Source organism: Didymosphaeria variabile (genome assembly GCF_027946475.1).
Source record: "Didymosphaeria variabile strain IMI 356815 chromosome Unknown scaffold_8, whole genome shotgun sequence".
NCBI classification, from domain to species: Eukaryota; Fungi; Ascomycota; class Dothideomycetes; order Pleosporales; family Didymosphaeriaceae; genus Didymosphaeria; species Didymosphaeria variabile.
Genome location: NW_026611627.1, coordinates 2147897 through 2174202, shown reverse-complemented (window position 1 = coordinate 2174202; position 26306 = coordinate 2147897). Strand labels below are relative to the sequence as shown.

The following is a 26306-nucleotide window of genomic DNA, read 5'->3' as shown; positions in this document are numbered from 1 at the left end:
GACACGCCTGGCCGACAATGTCTTATGTGGGGCTTTATCCAAGTTCTCAAGCTACTCCACCAGCGCATATACACACACAGTGACACCACACCAAGGAGGACACACGAAGCGAAGTAGAGGCTAAGAGTAGTCTAATCATAACGTGCACTATGGAGAACCGATCAAGACGGGTATTCCTCGATACAAACAAAGCATCTCCTCAGTTTTCAACAAGAAAAAGCCCAATCCATTTTCTCGAATAGATTCGAGCTCAAATGCAGGATAAAGTAAGGACGTTCGTGATAACTCGACTCTCGATTGTGATAGGCGAAGCCCGAGCCCGCAAGCCAAGGAGAACAAAAAGTGACAAGGATGAATAATGGCACCAATCTGACGATTCCGTGCTTTTGTGTCGCAAACGTCCAGTGGCGTGCATGGTTGGTCAATACTGCGTCTGCGGACCAGACCTTCGCTGCAAGGGAGATGTGCGCCCACTGATGACGGAAGATGTAGGATGCCTGCCTGCCGCATCGCCATAAGACTGGACGTCGGCTATTCATAAACCAAAGTTGTGCTCCAAAACTCCGCGGTCTTCGAGAGACCAAATGCTTCCATTGCTTCAAGCGAAAACGCCGCTCCCATGCCGACGCCTATGACTGGGGACTCTATCAGTTCGTGGTGGTGGACGCGCAAGGGCTCGTAAGGGAGGTAGTGGTCGACGGAGGCGGCGTCGTAATTCGTAAAGGTAAAGGGAATGAGTATTGGTGAACGCTCAAGACATGCGCAGACGACACTGCGCCGCCAAGGGACAGGCCGTAAACTCCAGAAGAACACACGATCCTAGCATGCCAGGGATTTTAGACTCAAAGAATGACACATTTAGGACCCTTCTTGTCGCGAGGCCCGGGACGTCCTCTGCCACGAGCTTTCTCGCCGTTGGCCGTGCGAGTAGGGCCGGGACGGACATGAGTACGATCGCGGGGCGGCTTGGAGTCACGGCTTGAGCCCTGGTGTCGTTGCTTGCGTAGTTGGCGCACGACGTCGAAGAAGGCCTTTTCGACATTGACGCAATTCTTAGCGGACGCCTCTACAAACTCACAGCCCAACTCTTTAGCCAGGGCACTGCCCTCTTGTGTTGATACTTCACGTTCTGTCACGCGATCACATTTGTTTCCCACCAGCATGACAGGGGCGGCGCCGAAGGTAGAGCCGAGTGACGAGGCAGTCAAGGGTGAGCCGGGATAGGTTGGTGAGCCTGAGAGGGACGATTCCTTGACGCGTTGAATCTGGTTGTGAAAGCGCTGGATGCGAGCGAAGGACGAGCGCGATGATATGCTGTAGACAAGGACGAAGCCCTCGCCGTCACGTATCCACTGGTCGCGGAGTGCAATATACTCTTCCTGGCCGGCCGTGTCGAGCACTTCGAGCATGCACGACTGGCCGTCGATCTGCACCTGTTTACGGTACGAGTCCTCAATGGTCGGGTCATATGTTTCCACAAAGTGGTTCAGACAGAGCTGTGGTGGGTGGAGTGTTAGCCGTGAATCGCAACGTCCAGCCACGCTAAGCTCACCTGGATGGTCAAGGCTGTTTTGCCCACGCCGCCGTCACCCAGAACCACCAGTTTGTACAGAGTCATCTTCCCCGCCATGGCGCCGGCGTCTCCTGGGACTGTGTTGGGTGGATGCGGAGGTTGGAGGGTGGAGGCTGGGGGGTTGTGGTCGAAGGCAGCGGGCAGCTTAGGCTGGCTGGCAGGATCCGGGACGGATGCGAGGCGCAGAAGCGGCGGTCGCGGAGCAGAAGGTGTCTTGGGCGAGGCACAGGCTGTGCGTGTCGCTCGCAAGCGTCGAGTAGGCGGGGAGCGGCGCACAGGGTGGCACGGAGAGAGCGTGGCAGGGGGTCGCGGGCGAGTCGCAGAGGGCCGGTGCAAAGGGGAGCAGCCAGCAAGGCAGCGGTCCGGAGTCGCAGCTGGAGAGGACGGCGTCGGGTGGGACGAGGGCAGGACAACGGGAAGCGTGTGCAGCGCTGTTTGGGCGTGGGCAGCTGCAGGAGGGTGGCTCTCTCTTGGGAGGATGGCAACGGAGCGTCTGGGACAGGATGGGGCCGTGTGCGCCCACGTGAAGACGGCGGCGACTAAGACAGCGTCTCGTTTGCGCGTCGCATCAACGCGGGATCCGGCGTGGGGTGCAGGTGCAGCGTGGGTGAGGGTGCTGAGCAAGAGCGCTGGGGGGGAGGAGAAAAGCAACGGTGGATGCGGACGGCGGGCACATTTGACCTGACTGGCGCGCTGGCGCTGGTTTGGGCGGGTCGCAGATACAGCAACTCTCTCGCCCCAGCCTAGCAACAAACACCAACAGGCGCGGCACCCAGCCTCTTGCAGCCAGACGCAGCGGGCGAACGTGTGCCACTGCGCGCTGCCGGCGACGGCCCACACGGCCATGGATGCAGTGCAGCGCTGCTCGCTGCCGTCGTGAAGCCGTGTCGCCGCGCCGTGTGCCATGGCCGCCGTCGACAAGGCGCCAGGAGCAGGCCGGCCAGACTCGCGGCGGCTGCCCATGGTGCATCCCCGTCTGTTGTGGAGAGACATGGGCATGTCGGCGACGCTTCTCCTGTGCGCACTGCTGCGCGCCCGTCCCCAAGAAGCTGCCTGCCGCGTCTGCATCTGGCGTCTCGCTGCATGCAAGATCGAATAGATGGATGCACGATGGATGCACACGGCCAGACGCCGCGAGCACTCTTCGCGGTGTCGGAACCTCTCCCACTCCCGCAGGCACGGCGGGCCTCGGCTGCTTGGAGCTGTCGCGCCGGGCCTGCTCGCTGTTTCACTTCACAGCTGCTGCTCGGCTGGCCTGGCCTGGTCTGGTCTGCGCTTGATAGCCGCGACCCGCGAAGCAGTGTCCTGTCCACTGTCGCTTCACCCGCATCGACGAGACGCCACGTGACGCTAACTGTCCGTGGCCATGCTCGCGTGCGACTCCGTGTCCACGGGCAGCGGGCCGTTGCCATCTGACAGGCACGCATTCCGCCGCCCTGCTCGCCCTGCTGCGCCGTCCCTTATCAATCTGACATGCAGCGCGAGCAAAGTCCGCGCCCGTGAGGGCCGTGAGGGAAACGTGCAAAGAGCGGGCACCATGGACGCGTTGGATGTTGGATGGGACAATGTTTGCCTGAGCGCCTACTGCGCCCTTGTCAGTCCGTGGCTCCTCCCTCACCCCCACCGCACCTGCCTTCGTCCGTTCCCCGTCGACCATGCCCAGGCTTCACTTAAGATACAGGTACCAAGCTGGCTGCCATCATCCAAACCAATGCCCTACAGCTTCGCCCTCGCCTCTGCCGGCTTGTGCAAGTCCTTCCCTTTCAGCCTAAAGTACGCCTTCACCTTCGCTCTTGCGACCTCTACAGCCTCCTTGTCTTCGATCGTGCTGGGGACGGCAACCTCCTTCTCTACTTGGTCGTGAGTTGCGTTTTCGATCAGCTCCCGTAGCACACGGCGGAGCGTCTTGCCGCTGCGCGTCTTTGGTATCATGCCTTTGCCTTGGATCATGCCCCCAAGGCTTGCGATGGCACCAATCTGCTCGCGCACCAGCTTCTGCACCGCCTTGAAAAGATCATCGTCTGGCACCGCTGCGTCGGGGTGCTGGTGCCCGGATAGTGTAACGAAGGCAAAGGGGAGGTGGCCCTTGAGTTGATCCGGGATCCCTACCACTGCAGCTTCAGCAATGTTGGGATGAGACGTGATGGCTTGTTCTATGGCGCCTTTGTTCCCATCAGCTTCTCTGCTAGACTATCGAAAGCATCAGGGTAACTAACCAGTACTGAACCGATGGGCTGCGACATTCAATATATCGTCTGATCTCGACATGATGGAAACTAGACGCGCGGGTAAGAAGACAGTCCAGATCAAGACACTCGGGTCAAGGACGTGTCTCAATGTCTGAGACGTGACCACTTTGTACCCCGGTGCTACTTACTATATCCATCGTTGTCGATCATGCCTGCATCACCTGTATCGACCCATCTCCCATCGAATCTCTTCAGATAACTTCGATAGAATCTCTCCTCGTCGTTCCATAGCATAGTGAAAGCTGTAGGAGCAAGTGGTATGGACATGACGATGTTGCCCATCTGACCACGCTCGACTGGATTCCCTTCGTCGTCTACAACTTGAACATCGAAGCCCGGCATAGCTTTCCCAGCAGATCCGGGCTTTATTGGCAGTGGTTGTTCGCGTTGCCGTGTCGCAAAATCCTCTCCCGCAGTCGCGCTAAGTGCTATACCAGATATGGGTGATCCAGATTCGGATGACCACCAATTGTCCACCACCAGGGCACCTTCCGCACAATGTTTTGTCAGGAGCTTCTGGTACATTTCCACAATACTCGGTTCGCTCCTCTCGCCAGCGAGGAATAACGCTCGCAATGACTTCAGCCCACCCCTCTCGCCGTACGTCTTTTCAAAGTATTCGTTGTCGCCATCCTCGCGACGAATGGCACGCAGTGCCGTTGGTGCTGTAAACATGGTCGTGACTTTGTATTCTTCTACCACCCGCCAAAAGGTACTGGCATCCGGAGTGCCAACAGGTTTGCCTTCGAAGAGTACCGTAGTAGCACCTATGAGTAAGGGAGCATACACGATGTAGGAATGACCAACGACCCAGCCAATGTCACTTGCGGTGAACATGACGTCGCCAGGACCGTGGACACCTACACTGTTAGTTTTGGGGTGCACGTAAGAGCACGAGTTTATCTGCTTACCGAAGAGGTATTTGATGGAGAAGTTGAGGCCCACAGCATGCCCACCAGCTGTTCGCACGACACCTTTCGGTAGGCCAGTTGTACCTTGCAGAAGTCAGCATCTGTTGGAGCCACAACAGTAGGCAGCAGCTCAGGACTCTGGTCACACATTGAGCCGGTGGTGTGCTGGGTCGTTGCAGTCCAGTGCCGACCGTCCACGCGTGCCGATCATATTAGTGGGAGTCTTACCCGAGGTGTAAATGATATATAACCCGTCTTCGCTCTTGACGGGCACGGCATCGGCCTTGAGCCCCCTGTTCCTTGCACTCTTCACCAGTCTTTGCCAATTACGCTGACCGCTCTCTCTCAAAACTGGGTCCCACCGCAGTTCGTCTCTCTGCCAGATAATGGTCTTGTATGGTTTGTAAGTGGACCTCTCGACGGCTTCCTCGATCATTTTCTTGTAGCCTACCGGACCTTTGGCGCCTTCAATTCCACAAGACGCCGTCATGATCGCTTTGGGACGGGACGCCTCGATACGTTGTGCTAGGGCAGCCGGCGCAAAGCCACCGAAAACGACCGCGTGGATCGCGCCTAGGCGTGCGATAGCGAGCATCGCAAAAAGCGCAGTGGGCACCATCGGCATGTATACCAGCACGACGTCTCCTTTCTTCACGCCTTCTTCCCTCAGCACACCTGCCAGCGTCTCCACCTCCTCGAGGAGCTGCTTATACGTGAATTGCTCTTTCGCGCCCGTCACTGGACTATCCCAGTAGATGGCAATGTTGTTTCCGTTACCATTCTTGACATGACGATCCACGCAATTGTACGTTGTGGATACTTCTCCTCCTGGAAACCAGGTCCAATGGTCATGCGAGACACCACTCTTCAGTAACTTCTTTCTCTTATGAAGGGTTTCGTGCGGTCTCGTGTGCCAGTGTATACTTTCAGCCTGCGTGCTCCAGAAAGTACGTGGGTTTGCAGTTGCTCGTGCGTAGACACGATCTTGTGCATGCTTCAATACCATCTCGTTGGTGGCCTCTGTCTGTATCGGATGCCGGTCTTGTTCGTGTCCAAATCTCGCAATGCCGATGACTTAGGCACGGGCTCTTGCAGCTCTTCAGGTCGACGTAGCTGGTGTGACAGCTCGCATAGACGGGTAAGAATACGATCACCGATTTCAAGGTGTTGCAGTCCTTTCAACGTGTCGTGATGGTTTTAGTGCAGATGCGTGTTATCGCCGCCAGTCCTTGATTACGTTTGCTCGATTTTGTCACCGTATGCGACTGATGGAACGTTCTTCGGATGCAAATTAAAATAGATATAGGTCCAATGTCGGGTTGACGCCATCTGGGCATCCGTAGCCGAGGGAGCGGTTCGGGGCTGGGGACGCTACTATTCCCCCGCTTCACGCTAAACCACCCCGGACGAGCCTCGTTTTATGTCCTCCTCTACAGTCGTCGGCGTAGCGGAGGTTGTTTTCTTTGTCGATATGGTGACCGTACAAATGGGTGTGTGTATAAAAAGTATCCGGTGGCAAGTAAAAGTGCGGAATTATGGTTGTATTGATCTAGGCTCGCACTTGATTCGTTGGTGCAGGTGCGCACGATTTGGTATAGCCTAGTAGGTGTCAACGGTAGCCCACATTAACAGCCGCCATACTGGCCTTGATCCTACACATCTTTGCTCACCGAGTGCGTGTGCTTTCTTCTTGAACATACGACACATGGATCTTGTGATGTCGTGTGTTGGGTTTACCCGCCATGTTGTGTTTTGGTGTTGCATCTTCAGATGGTTCTTCCAAAAAGCTGCTTCGATATTGCGAAACGTACAGTCTTCAGGGCTTCATACTGTTACCTCTGCAGTAGGATCTGGGCCTCTGTGTTTCGGGTTAATGAGCTTTGCCTCGATGGAGTGCATTGTTCGTACTGCATGCGTCATCGCGAAGATGACCATGCGACAAACGCAGCCCTGTCAACATGCGGAAATTGTAATTTTTCGCTGTTTTTTTCGATTGCAATGTGTTCTTCGCATGTGTATGCACAAAAAATTAACAGTTTCGGGTGATTCTGATAATGTGGTTGTGGGTAATGATTTTCTCGGAAGTATGATGTGTGTTAGCTATGTACGGAAAAGGTCGAAATTTCACTCACATTGCAAGAGTAAGTTATAACTCTATAGAACATAAGCCTACATATAGATCTAAATGAGCCCCGCTTGTACATGTGCACAGCACAATACCTAACCACTATCGGGCGGAAAGGGACAGTCCGAGCACGACAGAGCAAACACGAGTTAAGCCATGGTGCACGTAAAAACCATGACACAGTTTGGAACGGACAATATAGACCGAGAACAATTTGGTATTAATGTGAGAATTGCGACCCGCCCCTTACAAGCGATCACCATCAAGCAGAGGAACTCAATTTCCTCGCATGTCCCACAGGAAGGTCGACACCCAGCTTCTCTGCCACGGTCACGAAGCCTTTATGACCCTCACCAAGACTAACCCAGATGTCCACCCATCCCTCGCCTCTCGCTTTGTCAACCTCATCATCTGACCACTCCTCTTCACCAGGGCGCTGAACATAGACGACCTGCATACCATGAGACTTAGCCGCCCAGAGATCGTTTAAGTGTGCTGCGACCATGACGCATTCCTTGATGGGAAGACCCAGTTTATCTGCAGCACCTCGATAGACAGCTGGAGATGGCTTGTAGGTGCCGAAAAGCTCAGCGCTTAGCAGGTGCGTGAAGGGAATCTTTGTGTGCACTTTGAGGTCCGACAGCAACGAGACATTCCCGTTAGAAAGAGTGGCGGTCCCTGCATAGGTTAGATGCTGCCTACAACGAGTGGAGATAATGATTCGAGAAGTCTGCGTGACGTACAGAACAGCTGGTTGAGCAGGGCGACGCCTTGCACAGAGTCCGACCACGGGTCAAGTCGATGCCACACAAGACTTAAAGCGCGCACCTCCTCGTCGGTCCACAGGCCTTCCAGCTCCCACTGAGCGAGCAATTCCTTTAAGGAGTTAAGATGATGATCGTCGACCGATTTCCACGGCACACTTGGGTCTGCCGCCAGCTTGCGCGTGAATGTTTTGTACGCATTCCGCCACTGCTGTGCAAAGTCGCCCCAATGCGCAAGCGTCATATCAGAAGCCTTTAGCCGTACCCTCGAAGCGAGCGATGCCGTCGCAGAGTTCAGCGTTGCATGTGAGTGCGTATTCAAGGCTTGCGTCACGGTTGTCCGCCAGTCGACGCACGTTCCAAACACATCGAAGAAGAGCGCTCGTGGAGGCGTGGTAAGGGCCATGGTGACTCCTGTGATAATTCGCGGTAGAGATGGAAGTGGTGTTGGCGCACCCAGCGGTATTGCGTGCAAGGACATGAGGGGCCGACGTCATTCGAGTTCGCATACGCACGGAAAAGCGATCGACGGACGTTGAGCAGGGAAAACAGCAGCTTCAATGCATGCTGATGGTAGCTGTTGATGAAGAAGCCAGACGTGCACGAGGAGGCATGACATTGCAGCATCTCACATGTGCAGGAGCTTCCCCCGAATGATGCTGCTTTGACATGGAAGGCCCGCCGCACTGTAAGACGTGCTTACCGAAAGCAGGCGCGACATGGCCGAAGGTTCCAACAAAGACATGCAACGCAAGCGCCGTGAAAAGTAAAGACTAGTTACACTAGACAAATGCAACGCCATCTTCAAAACTAATGACCCGATATGGGTTTGATCAAAGTGTACCAGCTGGGGCGCCACCCGACGATGCGGGCGCCTCCGATGATCGCAGAAGAACGAAGGGGAGCTGGATGGAGACAAAGTATATTATCAGTCATAGCCTCAATGCCGCAACATTATGTCCTGAGCCACGCCTGGGGTGCTCTAGACACGTGGACATTATCACTGTTAGTCTGGTCAGACCGAGTTGATGATGCGCGACACCCATGGAAGTTCGCGCTACAGGGCCGATGTCGTTCGACACGGCACGCTAGAGCGAATTCGGAAGCCTCGACAACGTCCTCTCCGATGCGACGCGCCATGTTCACCACAACAACATCAAAACCCACTGACGCGTGCCTTGACGCTAGAATTAAGCACTGGCCAGCGCGTTTGACGACAACAAAGCGTGCCCGTAGCGGAACGCGTCACAGAAGCAGTCACAGTGAAACGCCCCCATCAGCACAAGACAGAGTGTGAAGAATTATGGTATCATTCCATATCGAACTCAAGTGATAAGCCGATCAACCGTTGAACTCCGAAGCCTATGTTACAGGCAGACCATGAACCCCAGCCCATTCCACGAAGCACCAGTGCCGTATCAGGCGCGTGCCAAAGTCGTGACAAGAAAATGCAGGAAAGAAAGCGCTTAACCGCCGAAACCGTAGAGAGTACCTGCGAGGCATGTCAGTGATGTTGCGGAGAGATGAGGCGCGCGTGCACTCACGGCCTTGTCGCTTGAGCGCGTAGACCACGTCGAGAGAGGTGACGGTCTTCCGCTTGGCGTGCTCAGTGTAGGTGACAGCATCACGGATGACCGACTCGAGGAAGGTCTTGAGGACGCCGCGGGTCTCCTCGTAGATCATGGCGGAGATACGCTTGACACCGCCACGGCGAGCAAGACGGCGGATAGCGGGCTTGGTGATACCCTGGATGTTGTCGCGAAGAATCTTCCTGTGGCGCTTGGCTCCGCCCTTGCCGAGACCCTTGCCACCTTTGCCGCCTGGAGAGCGCGTCAGTACGTGATGTTGTTGCGAGGGGAGCAGTGAGCGGCGACGCGACGAGCGGCCCGCGGGAGGCAGCCGAAGCGGATGGCACCGAAGTGAGAGGCAGGCAAGACTTACGACCAGTCATTGTGATGGAGTGTTGGGGGGGTTTGTGGAGGTGGAAGAGTTGTGTGTGGGTAAGAGGCGTTGGAGAGTTGCTCGCTGTGGGATGATGGTGTTAAGAAGCAGGCGGGCGCGCCGTGTATTTAGATGAGGCGAGGGCGCGCGCCAGATCACACCGGGCCCGTGCGGCGTCGCGGGCGGATCAGATCAGAAGTTTGGTTTTCTGTGCCAAGGCCGTCGCAGCGCGCCCGCTTGCTTCTGCGACCGACAAACGCTCGCTTTCCAGCTGCGCAATTGTCCTTCGCTAGCGCCAAAGCAACTGCTGTTGATCCAGGCAGCCGCGCCCCCGCCCTCCGCCCATATAAGTGCCGCCCGCCCACTCGCCTTTCTTTCTCACCACACTCACCCACTCCACTACTCCACCACAGCTACTCACCACCACAACCGAGTATCATCAAGTCCATCATCAGCCATGGCCCGTACCAAGCAGACAGCCCGTAAGTCACTGCTCCTCTACCTTTGTCTGCCGTCGCATCGCACTGCAGCCGTCGCATCGGCGCTGCGGTCGTGGTCGTGGTCGCGGTCGCTCGCCCCGCCACGCTGGCCTCAGCGCGCCTCAACACCCACGCGTCGCATCGCAACGCAACATGGCTAACGGTACCCCGCAGGCAAGTCCACTGGTGGCAAGGCCCCTCGTAAGCAGCTTGCTTCCAAGGCCGCCCGCAAGTCCGCCCCGTCTACCGGTGGTGTCAAGAAGCCTCACCGCTACAAGCCCGGAAGTAAGTCTCGTCGTCTCGTCGGCACTGCCATCGCATGCTTACATTTTCTAGCCGTCGCTCTCCGTGAGATCCGTCGCTACCAGAAGTCCACCGAGCTCCTCATCCGCAAGCTGCCTTTCCAGCGTCTTGTTCGTGAGATCGCCCAGGACTTCAAGAGCGATCTTCGTTTCCAGTCCTCTGCCATCGGCGCTCTCCAGGAGTCCGTCGAGGCCTACCTCGTCTCCCTCTTCGAGGACACCAACCTGTGCGCCATCCACGCCAAGCGTGTCACCATCCAGTCCAAGGACATCCAGCTCGCGCGCCGCCTCCGTGGCGAGCGTGGCTAGATGCCTCCTCTTCTCCCCGCCTGATTCGGTCTCGCTCAGTGTGATGTGAGCACCGGTTTGGTCTTTCGGCGTTTGGGTTTCATGGTCTCGGCTTTTCAATTATCATGGGTTATGGGTGGTGCACTGGAAGTGGTGCGATGTAGTATACCATTAATCAGTGAAGCACGCTGAGAACACGATCACGAATTCATCGGTTCATCTTCAATTGACGTCTTTCTAACCTGCCCGTGATGGCCCCTATGACGATGAAATGAATGCTCGTGGCGTGGACAGCGGCTCTAGCTACTGCTGTCGATGAATGCAAGTCGTTAGCCATGACTTGCCTTGCCCCGGACTTGGTGGTGTATGTAGCGCATGAGGCTTTGGTCTATCCAGGGATAGATAACGAGGATGCAGCCCCGCTTATGACGCCGTACAAGCTACGACTTCATCACGCACCATAACACAAAACGTATGTGATGCTCATCTAATAAACCTCTTGTCACGAAGCCATCACCATGTCCTGGCAGGCAGAGCTACAATCATGGATGTTCCCAACTAGCCTGCAGACAGCTCACCCGCCCGACGTCGGCGAACAGGCACCTTCTTCTGCCAGGTTGATCCTGCCCGCGGCAGATGGCAAGCCGATGGTAGTGACTTTCTTGCGGCACTGCGGGTGTCCATGTGAGGCGTCCAGTCTTCGCAGCCTTGTTCATTTGTTGCTGACTGTGTACAGTCGCAGAGAAAACATTCTTGAACATGCGCAGTGCCGCATCACGACACCAGAAAGACATCCACTTCGTCGCCGTGTCCCACAGCGATCGCTCTTCCACGAATCACTGGCTGGCATCTCTTCCAGAGCCTTCAGAAAACAGCAATGTGAAGGTCATCGTGGACGACCAGCGCAATGTCTACGCTCAGTGGGGCCTCGGCGTGTCTTCTTTCTGGCACGTGTTGAATCCTTGGAGTCTGCTCTCTGTGTATAAGTTGGGTAAGGAAGAGGGCATATATAACAGGCCGACAGAGAGCGGCACGAGATGGCAAACCTCAGGAAGCTTTGCAGTCGATGGGAAGGGGAAGGTAACATGGAGCAAGCCAAGCGCGAGTGCTGACGAGGTGCCGGACTTTGGCGACGCCACCAAATCATTGTGGAAATAGTGAGGTGCGATTATGGAATGTTGAAGCTTCACGGCACTGCTCACTGTGCACGCGTCTGTAGAATGATTGGCCACCCAGTGGCGCTGCGTAACACCCTCAAGGCGCCTTGCTATTGAATAATGAATAAACCCTGTCAAGGTACGTGAGAAAGGTTGCTTACTTTCCCCCCAGGCCATGTTCCTGGTGTTTGCACTTGTTGATACAATACCCCGATTCGCGCGAACGAAGATGACCTCACGACCGGACGCGATCCCCCGCCAGCTTGAAGCGCGACTTACACCAACGCGTCTACCCGCGGAAGACGCCCACCAGCGCCCCAGAAATGGCACCATGGACAACCACGTCGCAGCTGCGATATCACAAGCAGCAACCAGCGAATACGGCTCTGATGTCTCTCTTACAGCACTGAGCGACTACGGCTCAGACATAGATCTGACCGACATCCAGGAGGACACGGCCCTGAGCAACCTGCTTAACAAGCTCGCAGCCTCTGCACCAAACGAAATATACCCTAGTATTGAAAAGGACGCGCAGGATGTTGGTTTGGTCCCCCAACCATGGCGCCAGCCTCTGGCGGTGCACCTGGAAGGGCGCGCCATACAGAGTTCACCTGTCGTGGCGAGTGGCCTGTCGATGGAGTTCGAGTACGATGCCCCGTCACGGCGGGCGTTCAGCGGTACGAACCTAACCTATATTCTTTATCGCGCCGCAATCTGCATCTGACCAACTGACAGCGTTTAGTACCCAAAGAAACGCAACCGTCTCAGATACGGCCGACCACAGAGCCCAACCCATTCGCCGGTGACTCGCGAACACCACTCGAACGCTTTCGCACGAAGCCTAAGAAGCCATTGTCTGTGACGGACCTCGTCTCGCCAGCATGGTGCGAACTGCAGTACTCCTACACCCTCTCCAAATTCGGGCGTAAGCCGCGTACGCAAGCCATGAAAACGGGCTCCAAGATACATCAAGCGCTGGAAGACGAAGTTCACACCACTATACCCGTAGAGACTGTGAGCAAGGAAGATCGATTCGGTCTCAAGCTCTGGAACACGATCCAAGGACTTCGTTGTCTCCGAGAAACAGGGCTCACGAGAGAGCTTGAGATCTGGGGAACAGTAGAGGGGCAAGTGGTCAACGGTGTGATTGACGAGTTGAGCTTTACATGTCCAGACCCGGAGATGGAGGGAAAGCTCGAGTTTTCTCGGGCGCAACAGAGCGGTGGGACGCTTCCCCTGGGCCAACTAAGCATTGAACAGGCCTTCGGCAAAGCCGGCGGTATCAGGCCGGATCTACCAGACACATCTGCGAGCGCTTGGCTTGGTATTATGGAAAGAGACCGACATGTATACATCGCGGACGTGAAGACACGCGGTGGACGATTACTGCCCAAGGGAGCCTCCTTGCGTCCAACTTGGATGCAGCTGATGCTGTATCGTAAACTCCTTGAGTCACTTTTGTTCAACACGGTTGACGCGGAAACGATATTTGCACGATACGGTCTTGCACCTCTGGAGTCCTTCTCAGAGGCATTCATAGTTGGTGGCGGGGCTTTCGGAGACGCCTATTCAGACTTTGACCCCGAAAACCCCTACAGCATTCTTCAGGCCAACGAATTAATATCTCACCCGAATCTTTCGTCCTTGTGGTCTCTCATGATTAGCGAGTACCAACAAACCATCCCCACCCTCAGCGATATCCTCCGTGCAGAGTTTAGATACGCGAAGACAGGAGAGGTAATTGGTAACGAGCTTACGACATACAGCGCGGATACTATCGATGCGTATGTCAAGAGAGAAATGGAGTGGTGGAAAGGCGACAGAGAAGCTAAAGGCGTTGAGATAGAGGAAGCTTTCAAGTGTCGAATGTGTGATTTCGCGGAGGAGTGTACGTGGCGCAAGACGAAGATTGAGGAGGCAACAGAAAAAAGTAGGTTGAGGAAGGGAGCGAGGGGGAAAAGCGCTGTGTGAAAAACTTCGCTGGGGCACCCGGACCGTACTTCTTAACGTGGACAGACAGCCTGATGACATGCCTCGTCTGAATAATAAATGTCACATACAGCGCACACGAAGATCAACGCATAATCTGATATCTTGATTGCAGGCGCGTTCTGAGTAGGATGGTAGGTCGAGTGTGCTCTGACTGGAATTGTACATATAGGAACACGGCATGGTCAATTACTACATACGACCATAGGACACTGAAGACTAGGCTTCCTGACCGCTCAGCCACATACAAGCAATGTACCGGCGGATTAGTAGTTGATTTCATGAGCACCGGTGAATACCTGCTGTTTGATGTTTTTTGCGTCGTTCTGCGCGCAATGGGTCAACTTATGCTGTGTGGATACTGGCTACCTGGATTAGTGACCATCGGAGATGAACACGGTCGGGCACAAATCAAGTTGGCACATGGCTTGTGTACATACTCAGTTTTATCATGGATACGCATGTATACGAACAGGCTGGGACGTGTTAATGCGACACTATGTATGACGATACGCGCTGGCCTGCTGGTTGCACTGGAAACACCACCAGCCCCCAGCTACTGCCCACTGGGGACCTTGTATGGCCCGTAGCCCGGCTTGGGAAAGTTCGGTGTTCCATTTTCGTTCCATATGAACGGCTGCGTTCGGATGGTTCGAGCAGACCATCCATTTGTGGGGTCCTGCATGCCATGATACACGATCCAGTCCTCCGTCTCGTCGGGACTCTTGACGAAACTTGCGTGACCCACGCCATACGCACTCTCGGCCGGATTCTGATAGAACACAGGATATTGGTGTTTGCGCCAGTCGGACGGATTCATGGGGTCGCCGTTGGGAGCGAGTTCCAGCAGCCCAAGACAGTAGTTGCGGTTGTCCGAGCGGGCGGCGCTGTAAATGAGGAACTGCTGACCAGTGCGCGAGTTAGTGAGTTGTTGCGGCCCTTCGTTACTGCTTAATCGATCATTTTCAGCTCGACCGTACGGCGTCTTCTCCCACGGCAAACTCGGCACAGATATAATCTGCCGCTCAGAAAACGGGCTTGCCACCGTCCACGGATTTTCCAGTTTTGTAATGCATAGGTTTGCAGGCCAGGCGGCGTATTGGGTGTACCAGCAGCTGTAAATATGGTACAGACCAGAGGAGTGTTGGAAATAGGTTCCGTCGATGGAAAATTGGTCGTAGGTGTTGAGTTGGGCCTTGTAGACGAAGCTTGCGCTCCAAGGGTTTGATCCGTGGCCTTCGAGGACGAACATGCGGTGGTGAATGGCTGGGCAATTGTACGGGCAGAACATGTCTAATTCAGGCGAAGGAGAATCGCTACGAGGGTCCGCGGTGAAGATGACGTACCAGGTCCCATTGAGCTGGTGGAGCTCCGGGGCCCATAAGTCGGTGGAGTAGTTCAGGCCTGGCGGGGGAGTGAAGAGAACCTTTGACTCGGCGTTGTTCCAATCTCTGAGAAGTGTTAGTACATATACTCAGATGGTTTTGCGCTCAGGTAACGTAAGCCTTGAGTTACTTGAAGAGATTAGACATGATGCCAAACGTGCTAAGCGCTCAGTCCTTCAAACCCATACGAGAGCATGAACAACTGAACAGCCTTAGAGTGTCATGACCGTGATGGACGGGAACTCACGTGAGTATCTGACTCCGAAGCAGAGATACATCGTCGTTCGTGGTATAGGTCATATAGTACCAACCGTCATGGCGTATCACCCATCTGACCGGTTAGGATCTTCCGTGTGATTCGTGGCACTGTTACAAGACTCACGGATCCGCCCCACCTGCAGACAAAATGGGGTTTGTGTAGGTGGTCGTATTGGAGTAATACTGGCCCCATGCTACGATAGCCAACGTTGCATTGAGCAACAACTGTGTAAGCTTGAACATGGGCAAGGAACTCGTGTAGAAAAGAGCAGTAGCGGCGTGAAGGTGTGCACAAAAGGGCAGGTTACGATAGGGAAGAGGGATAAGTACAAGGGAAAAGCATGCTTAGTCTACTTGTTAATTACATGTTGGATCAGGGACTAGCGATACCGCCTCGACATACTGGATGACGCAGGTACACAGTACAGAACATGAGAGGCGGTTTAATTTCCCCGCAATGTAACCTTACCGCAGCCCTAGCCGTACTTGGCAGGAACTTTTGCTCCACCACCCAGCGCCCATTTGTCAACCACCACCGCCATGAACAACCAGCAGTTCCGCCGCTTGCTGGTCGACTCTCCGGGACAAAAAGATGGCGACGCAAGCAAAGGCCAGTCTCAGCAGTCTACACGGACACAAGGTGCCGTGTTGGGGGCGCGCAAGAACGCGAGTATACCCATGACACCGTAAGATACCGCTCCGTCTGCTCGTATGATGCACGTCGACTGACCGCAAGACAGGCGTCAAGTAGGCCGCAACTCGATACAAGCCGACTTTGCCCGCCAGCTCGCTGAGCGCAACGCTAAAGCGAACCCGACGAAGAAGTTTCGATCTGCTGCGCCCAAAGGCAGCAAGCTCGCCGCAGGCTATACCGACCGCACCAAAGAGCGCACCGACGACGATGCTGATGAAACGGCACAGCGCATCAAAAATCTCGAGGAGGCGACGAAGCTTGGTCAAATTGACAGGGACATGTTCGAGAAGTTGGTGCAGGAGATCACAGGCGGAGACATTACTGCTACGCATCTTGTCAAGGGCCTGGACAGGAAGCTCCTCGAGCGCGTAAGAAAAGGCGAGGATGTGTTCGCGCATGTGTCATCGAATGAGGAGGAGAAGGAGAAGGATGACATTGAGGTTGTCGAAGAGGAGTTCGACGAGTTGGCTGAGCAGGATGTTGGCTCCATCGTGAGAGAGAAGAGTGAGAAGAAGGGCGAGGTTGCCCCCCCTAAGCCAGTAGCTGGCGTCAAGCGGAATAGGGCAGATGTCTTGGCTGAACTCAAGCGGCAGAGAGAAGAGGCGGCCGCGGCCGCGGCAGCTGAGTACGAAAAGAAATATCCAAGCCTTGGAAAAGGCTTTCGCAAGGTCAGCGAGAAAGGCGAGTCATCCAGGATCGAGGTCGACAAACAAGGTCGAGAGGTTCTCATCATCACCGACGCCCAGGGGAAAGAGAAGCGCAAGGTTCGAAAGCAGAAAGTGCAGGAACCTGCGCCTGAAGTCCGCTACGATCTAGACGACGAAAAGAAGCCCATCAACACACACGATCTGCCTCCTGCAAAGGACAAGCAGGAGGAGTCAGAAGACGATGACATTTTCGAAGGGGTCGGCTCCAATTTTAATCCTCTTGCAACTATAAACAGCGAAGACGAGTCGTCAGAGGAGGAAGGAGAAACAAAAGACACCACAGCATCGTTCGAGAAGCCAAATGCAACCTCCGAAGAGACCACTGCCAACGATGACGATCCCGACCGAGCTTCTACCAGGCCCACCACCACCGTCCAGAATCCTACCGCGAAACGCAATTACTTCGCCTCCAGCAAGACTTTTGCACCTGCCAACCCTGGTCAACCCTCTGAATCATCTACTGCGGATGTCACGGTCCGTGCTGCCCTTCAGAAAGTGCGAACCCTCGACTCCAACTCCACCCTCATCAACGACGCAGACTCTGAAGAATCGCGCCTCAAGGCGCGACTTGCCAAGCTCGCCGCTTCCGATCGCGATATGGAGGATATGGACATGGGCTTCGGTGGGTCACGGTTTGACGACGCCGAGGAGATGGAGCGAGAGGGTGAAAAGATCAAATTCTCGGAGTGGAAAGGCATCGGAGCTGGAGATGATGAAGATGCGGAGGGTGGCGCTAGAGGCGAGAAGAAACGGAAGAGGGGACCGAAAAAGAAGAAGGGGGATAAAAATAGTGCGACTGACGTGCTTAAGGCGATGGAGAGGCAAAAGGAGAAGACTCTGGGTTGAAGTCGGGTTGCCATCACCTTGAATACGGTCTATATGTTGTGTATATTGGGGCATTCTGACTTTAGCAGATTATTGCACGATGAGATGGGATGTCCGGACCGGGAAATTGCATCGTGTGTTGCCTCAAAGGACAGGACATGGACCGCATGGTGAAGCAGCTTATGAGCTTAGACCATGATCGAAATACTATCACGTTGATTGCATGTCCATCCACTAGTTGCGGCTGTCGTCCGAGGTCTTTATAGACGTGCGGGATGTGGGCCAGCGGGAGGCGTCGTCTTTGTTCAGAAGTGTATATACTGTGGATTGCTTATCCTTAGATAGTGTATTCTGGAGTAACTTGGCATGATATAATATCGAGACCACTTGTGCTCTAATACCGTAATTCAGGGTCACAATGTGTTGGGAGTCGTATCGTGGAGCGTGTCTGGTTCGTTAATTGTGATTTACAGCGTTCGTGAAGATCTCATTGGTCCCTCACGCTTTGGGCGTGCAGCATTCACTCATCTTACAGCTACAGCCCGGTTTCCCTTTCCTCTCCACTACCTGTCCGCGGGTAACTCTCTGCCTGGTACTCCTCTCTCATCTCTCCACGACCTTATACCAGCTCCGACGTCACATTGGAGAACTCGCCCTTGTTCAGCTTGGTCTCCCAGAAGATCGGGTTGGTATCGTTGAAGCCGTGTTTCACCCAGCCATCCTCCTTGACGTGGTACAAGTTGATGAAACCTCCAGAGTACGCGTCACGGTGGGTAGCAGCGAGAATACTCCGCCTGCCGAGCTCGAGGGCGTCCTCGTCTGAAAGGTCGTACTTGTAATTCGCGTCGAGCACGCCGTAGGCGAAGGTTTGACCGGAACCGACGCAGAAGAGGTTGCCTGCGAGGCGCGTGCCGTCGCTGTCAATGTAGTAGAGTGCGGGGCCTTCTTGGGGCGTGACGCCTGCGCACATGGTGCCCTACACTAGGATTAGCATGTCTGCCACGGAAGGACGCAGAGAGAGATGGTACCATTGACAGGCCCATGCCCTTATATGAGTAGACGAGGTTGGCGAGGATCTTGGAGGCTGCAGCGACGGAAATGCGGCGCTTGTGTCGGAGCTCGTGGAGGCGGCATTGCATGCCCAGGTACGCCAGCCAGTATTGGCAGTCCTACTGATTGTCAAACCTCCATCGCATCCATGGGGGACAATTCCCGCTTACAGCAGCGCCACCGGCCATGGTGCCCAGCAGGCAGTTGTTGATCTCGATGACCTTCTTGACGGTCTGCGAGGCAATCCAGTTGCCCGCTGTTGCCCTCGAGTCTGTCGCTACGATGATGCCGCCCTTGAAGCGGAACGCGAGCGTCGTGGTGCCGTGTGCGATCTTGATGGGGCAGTTGGGGTTCGAGTAGTCGTCGGTCATTGCGCGCAGCCATGAGGCGGACTGGACCCGTGGTCAGCAGCCTGCGCAAAGCAGTTTTGGAGGACGGCCCTGAAAGTTGTGGCATACCTGAGCTACTGGCGGCAGGGCAAACTTGAGGGACAGCTCTGGGGCGACCTGGCACAGCTCCTGCTGCTCTTCGTGCGTCTGGCCCTCCTCTCTGAACGCCGGCCGCGTGTACTGTGCAACTAATGAGTCCATGGCGGGGTCTGAATGTTTGCGCAACCGAGGACGGCGGTGGGTATGAGGGCGGAGCAGGCGGGGTGTGGGTGCGGGTTGCGGTGGTTGACGCGGTGATGTTAGAGCTCCGGGCAAGCTGCTGTGTCGCCGGGCTTGGCGTTGTTCGCGTCGCTGCTGCCTTTCCACGACGCTTACCACATGCATCTTCACCATGCATGCACAGCACAAGCGTACAGTCTTCCTTCATGAGGCTCACATTGTTCGCATGCACCTCGCAACCAGCGTTCTGTCGATACTGATGCTGACAGCCTATGGGTCGTCGTCATGTGTTCCGTCTGCGCTTCAAGGTCACTTAAGACATACACGCCTCTCCATGTGCCACTTCTAACCACCAGCCTCCGTCATTCGGACGCCCAACACGAACACATGTTCGCATTTCCTACAGTATGCGATCGTCATAAGGACCCTTTGTCTCGCACTTCAGTACTTTCGTCTTGCTCTCTCGCACCGTGCAAGTGGGCGCGTGAAGAGGCGCAACCTCTGCGTGACAAGCACAGCATGATGCTCTTGTCGTTGGTATATCTCAGATGGTCTCCCATATCAGCTACGTCCATCGAATCCGCACATCAAACCCGCAAAGTCTAAATGCTTGTCGCTTGTTCTTTCCAACGTCCTCGTGTATATTTCCATCTGCTCCAAGTTATTCTACTACTGCATGTCTCATCGAGACTGGACTTCACATACAATAACCCGACCCTCACACGCCTATACTCCCATATCCTCACACGCACACCATCGTCTCGCACCTCCTTTGCGCATCCGCTATTTACCATCGTCCTTCCCCAGCACCTATTCCAGCCATGTGCTGGATAACCCTCACCCCCCAATCCGCACGGCACCACCACCATCCACATCAACCTTTCGACGATGGGTCGTCTGCGGCAGAGCTCGTTCGAGTCCACAAAAAGGGAGATGATTCCCGCTATAGTAAAGTCCGAATACTCGCCCCAGTTGAGTCTGAGAAGCACCACCATCACTTGGATCACCATCATCACCATCCACATATTCACCCGTTGCACATGCATCCAATCCACTTTCCGCACCACCACCATCACCAGTGGAAGCTTCATGGTCATGGCAGGAAGCGCAATCCCGCCCCTCCGACTTCCGCCCCACCGCCATCGCGCAGTCCATCCTCGTGCCCTTCGCCGCGGGAACCGATATACAGAACGCGGATCGTGGAGCCAGCCAAGACTGAGCTAAGGGAGACAACGCGCGTGGCACTAAGAGACGTGCGGCCCGACAGAGGAAGATTGAGGAGGGTTGCTGGATATGAGGTTTTGGGGAGGGAGGTACCGTGGGACTGGGAGTGCGTGAGCAGTGTTGTTAGCGGACCTGGAGATTGGAAAAACGGTGATGGAAGGAGACGAAGCAGGCTGAGATATCCTCCCTTTGGAGATATGCATCGGTGGATGTAGGGAAGGGTTAATGAACGCCTAGCCTGAATTAGGTCGTGGGATTGGGTTCGGTTGGCTTACGTTGGTCTGTGACGAGCTATACTGGGCTTATCGGTGAATAAGTGAGAATAATTGCTTGTTCATCTGTGATACATCTACATAACCGGCTGCAACTTCCTGCTGACCAACAAGTAAGACTTGGAACCCGTCATCCGCGTCCCAAGTGTTCTTCCGAGAAAATAACGCCATATGGAACATCCTTTGCAGAAATACAGAACTGTACCATTGAAGTCTGGGTATAAAGGGCGTGGGTGCCGACTTCGGTAAACGCCAAAACGCCAAAACGTCAGCCACCAGCTCGCTGGATGATATTGCAAAACGTGAGAGAATGACCAAAGCTACCAATGCCGTGCGATTTCCCATGCAATTACCCTGAAATCAGTAAACGCCATTGAATCAGATGATATAAGAGAGCAAGACTGAACTGAAGACGGAAAACTACCTATATTCATACCATACTCCGTCGTCGCAAGCCATGTTCCTCCATTTGCAGCTGCAACGCTAGAGCTAAACTCGCCATATCTTCCTCGCTGTCAATTACAGCAGATGATGTAGCGCGCGCCTTCGGTTCAGACCGTGGCTCGAACTTGATGGACCCTCTGCAGTCGCGTCCTCGATCCGAAGGTGTCTTCGGCGTATTGCTCCTCCTGTGCGACCGGTGAGGTGTCTGACTGGGCTTACTGCTGCTGTGACAGTGCCACCCTGAGCGTTGCGCATTAGGGGTTAGCGGGGAAAATTGTATGCCAGTTCGGTTGGCGTGAGCGGGTGGAGAATCTTCCGCAAACCCGTTGGGTTGAGCATGGAAACCGTTAGGGATAGTACCCGGGCTGACAGGGTCCAAAACAGGTCTTGCTTGTGCGTCCAAGCTGGTCTCCACTCTGTCGTTGGCTAGGTCTTCTACCGAGAACATGACCGTATCTTGATCCGGCGCATGAGAAGCGTCCGCGGCGAACCCGGCATTCCCATGCTCATATGACTGCAAAGCTGGGTCAATTGGCATCATATCGTCATTGGATCCGTGGTTAAGAAACTGTTGGGCGGAGAATGCTAAGTCTTGGAGTTCAGCATGGCCACCCATAATGCATTCCCCTGAAGAAGAGTTCCGGTGATGAAAAGGGGCATATAAGAACGAGCCATCGGCTGTAACTTCCTTCTTCAGCTTTCTTTGAACTGCAATCGGATCTTCATCGCTGATGCGACGTTTCTTGGCCGCAGCTCCTCTTGGAATGGGAACTTCGTTTGCTTTGACCGGGTCGACATTGCCATACTCGTCGTGAATACAGCGACGCTGAGTTTGTTAGCTTGGCGATCTTATTGACATCAAACTGCTCACCTTGCTCTTGCGGCAATCAGCACAAGCCTTCACGCGGCCAGACTTCAATGCGTATGGATCGCCATTGGCGTCCGCTAGAAGCGGTCCTCCATTTGTCATGTTCTTGTCGGCCGAGCTCGATTGCGACCCGTGAGAAGCACCAAAGTCGCTGTAACGACGCTTGACCGACAAGCCTAAAGAGCCAGATAAATCGATCGTATTCATGCCACCAGCCATGCCAGCAGGTTTCGTTGGGTCGAAGATCTCGTCTTTATGCTTGCACCGTATTCTTCGTTTACGACAAGCATCACAGGCAATGCGCTTCGGACCCAGTTGGGATGTCTTGGGTGTAGTTTGTGGTCGCGACGGATCCGGCTTCTGGAGAAATCCAGTCATCATTGGTAGCGGAGACAGTGGTGTAACCAGGCCCGGGCTGTGGTGTTCCATGCCGTTTGTAAAGGGTGTCTCGGTTGCTCTAGTCCTTGAGAATTGCTTCTCTGAACTAGTTCTCAAGCCTTCACCCATCGCTTGTTTCTCCATGCGCTTGACCTGCGCGGCGCTTAATTTTTTCTCCGCCTCTTGAGTGTCGGGGAGTACGGCGTCGGGTTGTGCCCACTGTGGGATGCACTCATTCCCTCTTTTCCATGCGATCCACATAGCGAAGCGCTTGGCAAGTACAAGCGGGTCTCCAAAGCCTTTAGGAATAGAGCTGGTGACACTTTTTTGCACCTTCTCAACTATGCCCTCGATCCGGCCGAGCGAAATTAAAACAGATCTCCAAACATAATTAGCAAGTTCGACAAGGCCATCCAACTCAGCTTTCGGGTAGTATCGTTTATGGTAGTTCTCCGAACCAAGATGTGAGTTGTGTCCGAATTTTCCGGTCTCGCAATATGTTGGGACATCGCGATAGAACTGACCACCACTGAGCAGAAGTTGTTCAACTTGTGCCGGGAGAGGGTCCTCCTCGAGATAGCGTATCAAAGAGAGCCACATGAGCTTTTGGAAAAATGGGTATCGAAATTTCGGGGCAACCTTGGTGTTCTTCTCAATCTCCAGGACCTTAATCTGCATGCCATAGTGAATCCGGGTGAGAAAATTACCGCCGATGACCAAACTATCCTCCGGTGTCCAAACGGCATGGATCCAACCAGAGGGGATCAGCATTGTATCTCCAGGATACAGATCAACCCTGTAGCATTCTTTGACCTGGTGGCCTAGCCACTCGTGACCCTGCCTTGGGGAGAGACACCAATCTTCATACTTTTTCAGATTCTGTTTTGTTGGTGGTATGAAGAAGAACACCTTTCTGCCCTTCACGATATGGTAGTAGACTGAGGACCCCCCAAAGTCAATGTGAAAATCCGTGTAGCAGTCCGCAACTGACATGAGGCAATAGAATTGCACGGCCGGAGGAGCTTTCTTGTCGTCGTCGCGCCAAACAGCATCTTGGAGATCCAAATCTCGCACTGCTTTTGGTCGACGGATTAGTCTTCCCAAGCGGCTCCGGGAAACCTCTAGACTGATGACATTTCGGACGGGCTTCTCGCCTTGTTGCTCGTAATAATCAGCCCATTTCGCCATTGTCCATCGTTTGTCCTCCCCTTCCTGGGCTTTTACATCAATGACTGGCACACGTTCCTGGGGCCCATAAAGCTCCGAAACGCGTCGGACGGTAAGACCTTCTGGAATTACCATATCCAATTTGTCTTGGCCATCGTCAGGTAACATTTCGAGTGCGTAGCATGGATCTGCAACTGCTTCAATCGTCGTGGTCGGCTTGTCGTCATCCGGATATGCTCTGCCCGGATATTCTGGTCGGGGGTTCAAGGCTGCAGGAATTAGGATAGGCTCTTTGAAGCCATTCGTCTTTTCGAGGAAGTCGGCGGACACTAACTCTGGAGGCAGACGCGCAAAAGTCTCTGGGGTAAACTCGATGTCGCCGTTCTTGAAGGCAGCAATGTAGTGATGCTCGGGGTTGTCGTCCGACGTCTTCAGTATGCCTTCGTTGAGTCCAGCATAGTCGACAGCTGTGTGCGCTCTGGTAGACTTTCTGACTTTCGTGGTTCTGCCAAATTTTGGTTGGCATCGCTCACAATAGAATTTGTCCACGTCCCGCACTTCGCGCTCGCTTTGGAAGCCAGCGCACACATAGTGATGCCACCCCTTACAGCCATCACATCTTATCCACTGTTCTCCGTCGCCGATAGTCGTCTCGGAATCAGACGAGCCGCAACCGGCGCATATAGTGACTGGTTCTGCCGTATTGTCGGGGGCGGGACGAGCCAATGGCGGTGCAGGAAGCGTGGCAGTACTTAGAGGAACTGAGAGGGCTCGCGAAATATCGTAGGTCGATTTATCGGGGACTGCAGTAGACGTCACGTCAGAAAATGAATAGCGACGGGCTTGTGGTATAGGGTCATCAGAGCCGGGAAACGGCGCGTGGGCTGTGGTAAGTTCGCCCACGGGATGATCGTCTCGCTCCGCAGGCAGACTTTGCGGCGACTGCAATTGTTTCGCAGATTCGTGAGCAGCAGCTGAAGCAGGCTTTGGCTTGGGTGTGGATCTCTTCTTCTTCCCACTGGGGGCGCCAATGCGCGATCCGCGAGGCTTGCCTTTCGGCCACCCTGGATGCTTTTTCGATTTCGTGTCCGTACCAATGACAGCAGCGTTCAAGTTTAGTAAATCTTCTCGTGCCGTGCCTTCATCCGGAGGCGTTTCTGTCTGTGTGCTGACTTCATCCGGGGCTGCTTCGAATGCGGCGGGTGGTACAATGGGTGTATACCTGTATTCGGGTGGCGAGACATGATGATGTGCACGGGGAGAAAGTAGGGAAGCTCCAACGTACGTGTTGTTCGGTTCGCCGTGCTGTTGACGGGCGTACGGACTGGAGGTTTCCTGGTGCGATATGCTCCATCGCTTGGCCGTAGAATCGCGCCGAGGCGTCGAGCTCGACGCGGCGGCGGCAAAGTCCATCAGCAATTGCGCATCTGAAAGCCTTTTCATACTGTTCTCGTCGGGATTCTGGACTGGCCGAGCAGTTTCCTGGTACATGCGATGGCCGCTGTCCACCATCTGCTCCACATTGTATGACCAACCCGGAATATGGCTAGTGGCCGGCCGCGGATAGTACTGTTGCCCATGTTGAGAAGGAGAGAAGTGATCGGACCGTGCGCGCTTTGCAGGTCTTTCGGTGTACGGATGGCTGCCGTCAACGGCATAAGTGTGTTTTGGCGCGCGGTGGCCGGGCGGTTGGGTGTAGGTGCTAGGCGAGGCGGACGGTAGCTGGCCGGAGCGATGCGTAGGTTCGACCAAGGCCGAGCCATCATGGAGGGAGTTTATGGCGGCATCTGCGAGCGCCTCAATGGGCGAGCCCAAGACCGGAGAGTATGGAGCGCCTCGTGGTGGTGGCAGCGGTGCGGATCGCAACTCGTACGTCACCACCGCAGGCTCCCGCTGGAGCTGCGCGCCAAAGCCTGCATTGTGTTGTAATATGTGCTGAGCAGCATTGACAAGGGCATTACCGCTGGCCGCAGGGGCGGCGACGCTGCCAGCGGGGTTTGCTGAGGGCGCTTGCTGCGGGCGGAGGATGGGGGAGAGCGGCTCCCAGACAGGCCGCGGCGGGGTGGCAGAGCGCGGCGGAGCTTGCCCTGGCTGCGACTTGAAGGAAGAGACCCTCATCGCGATATATGGGGGCGCGGTGGGCGGATTGGAGGGGGTGCGTCTTCGTCGGAGGTGCCGTGCCGGGCGCGATCGTCGCGGAGTCAGTGGGCTATGGGACGGCGGCGCTGTGAGAGCAGACGAAGCAGCTGGGCGCAGTAGACATGTCCCGGGGCAGTTCTGACGCGACGAGGCGGCGAGCGAGCGTGGTGGTTGTGCGGGTGGTGGTCTGGCGTTGAAGGACGGACGTGGAGTGGAGTGAAAGTAGTTTTGGCGCGGGGACAATCCAGCAGCAGCGACTGCAGCGCCCACGGCTCTTCCGCGCAGGCGCGTTGTCCGTCTCGCGCAGTGCGTACCTAGGGATGGCGCACAGCTTATGTGTAATTCGCAGCGCGGAGGTGACAAGTCTGCGGTTTGCACTTGCACGGGAGTTGCGGGCGGGAGGAGGCCACAGCCCTCGCTGGAGCAGCAAAGGTCCGCCAGCATCCTCCGCCAGTTCTACCAGACAAGCTGCCAATTCCGCAGACGCACCGCCCGCGACGCCTGCTCCA

The 26306-nt window shown here is 55.1% G+C and overlaps 10 protein-coding genes across 10 annotated transcripts; 3 read left to right on the top strand and 7 right to left on the bottom strand.

The window, feature by feature from the left end:
• Positions 1 to 842: 842 nt before the first annotated feature.
• Positions 843 to 1630, bottom strand: ras2 (the record flags this gene model as incomplete). The annotated part of the gene is made up of 2 exons (XM_056219702.1): positions 843 to 1496; positions 1553 to 1630. The coding sequence occupies 2 exons, from the start codon at positions 1628 to 1630 to the stop codon at positions 843 to 845; spliced, it is 732 nt and encodes a 243-aa protein (XP_056066829.1).
• Positions 1631 to 3289: 1659 nt separating this feature from the next.
• On the bottom strand, positions 3290 to 5739 carry N0V89_010962 (uncharacterized protein; the record flags this gene model as incomplete). Its single annotated transcript, XM_056219701.1, has 5 exons — positions 3290 to 3735; positions 3790 to 3849; positions 3951 to 4682; positions 4734 to 4817; positions 4962 to 5739. The coding sequence occupies 5 exons, from the start codon at positions 5737 to 5739 to the stop codon at positions 3290 to 3292; spliced, it is 2100 nt and encodes a 699-aa protein (XP_056066828.1).
• Positions 5740 to 7120: 1381 nt separating this feature from the next.
• N0V89_010961 (uncharacterized protein) lies at positions 7121 to 8028 on the bottom strand (the record flags this gene model as incomplete). Its single annotated transcript, XM_056219700.1, has 2 exons — positions 7121 to 7536; positions 7602 to 8028. 2 exons carry the CDS (start codon positions 8026 to 8028, stop codon positions 7121 to 7123), a joined length of 843 nt encoding a protein of 280 aa, XP_056066827.1.
• A 1060-nt stretch (positions 8029 to 9088) lies between these two features.
• HHF1_2 (Histone H4) lies at positions 9089 to 9573 on the bottom strand (the record flags this gene model as incomplete). The annotated part of the gene is made up of 3 exons (XM_056219699.1): positions 9089 to 9114; positions 9167 to 9442; positions 9564 to 9573. 3 exons carry the CDS (start codon positions 9571 to 9573, stop codon positions 9089 to 9091), a joined length of 312 nt encoding a protein of 103 aa, XP_056066826.1.
• Positions 9574 to 10020: 447 nt separating this feature from the next.
• HHT1 (histone H3.1) lies at positions 10021 to 10653 on the top strand (the record flags this gene model as incomplete). The annotated part of the gene is made up of 3 exons (XM_056219698.1): positions 10021 to 10045; positions 10217 to 10327; positions 10379 to 10653. 3 exons carry the CDS (start codon positions 10021 to 10023, stop codon positions 10651 to 10653), a joined length of 411 nt encoding a protein of 136 aa, XP_056066825.1.
• Positions 10654 to 12120: 1467 nt separating this feature from the next.
• N0V89_010958 (uncharacterized protein) lies at positions 12121 to 13760 on the top strand (the record flags this gene model as incomplete). Its single annotated transcript, XM_056219697.1, has 2 exons — positions 12121 to 12466; positions 12532 to 13760. The coding sequence occupies 2 exons, from the start codon at positions 12121 to 12123 to the stop codon at positions 13758 to 13760; spliced, it is 1575 nt and encodes a 524-aa protein (XP_056066824.1).
• Positions 13761 to 14334: 574 nt separating this feature from the next.
• On the bottom strand, positions 14335 to 15664 carry N0V89_010957 (uncharacterized protein; the record flags this gene model as incomplete). The annotated part of the gene is made up of 3 exons (XM_056219696.1): positions 14335 to 15229; positions 15411 to 15494; positions 15546 to 15664. The coding sequence occupies 3 exons, from the start codon at positions 15662 to 15664 to the stop codon at positions 14335 to 14337; spliced, it is 1098 nt and encodes a 365-aa protein (XP_056066823.1).
• Positions 15665 to 15961: 297 nt separating this feature from the next.
• N0V89_010956 (uncharacterized protein) lies at positions 15962 to 17668 on the top strand (the record flags this gene model as incomplete). Its single annotated transcript, XM_056219695.1, has 2 exons — positions 15962 to 16107; positions 16162 to 17668. The coding sequence occupies 2 exons, from the start codon at positions 15962 to 15964 to the stop codon at positions 17666 to 17668; spliced, it is 1653 nt and encodes a 550-aa protein (XP_056066822.1).
• Positions 17669 to 18266: 598 nt separating this feature from the next.
• Positions 18267 to 19287, bottom strand: PRE2 (Proteasome subunit beta type-5; the record flags this gene model as incomplete). Its single annotated transcript, XM_056219694.1, has 4 exons — positions 18267 to 18623; positions 18676 to 18816; positions 18868 to 19089; positions 19156 to 19287. 4 exons carry the CDS (start codon positions 19285 to 19287, stop codon positions 18267 to 18269), a joined length of 852 nt encoding a protein of 283 aa, XP_056066821.1.
• A 1944-nt stretch (positions 19288 to 21231) lies between these two features.
• Positions 21232 to 25776, bottom strand: JHD1 (JmjC domain-containing histone demethylation protein 1; the record flags this gene model as incomplete). Its single annotated transcript, XM_056219693.1, has 2 exons — positions 21232 to 22071; positions 22117 to 25776. 2 exons carry the CDS (start codon positions 25774 to 25776, stop codon positions 21232 to 21234), a joined length of 4500 nt encoding a protein of 1499 aa, XP_056066820.1.
• Positions 25777 to 26306: the final 530 nt, after the last annotated feature.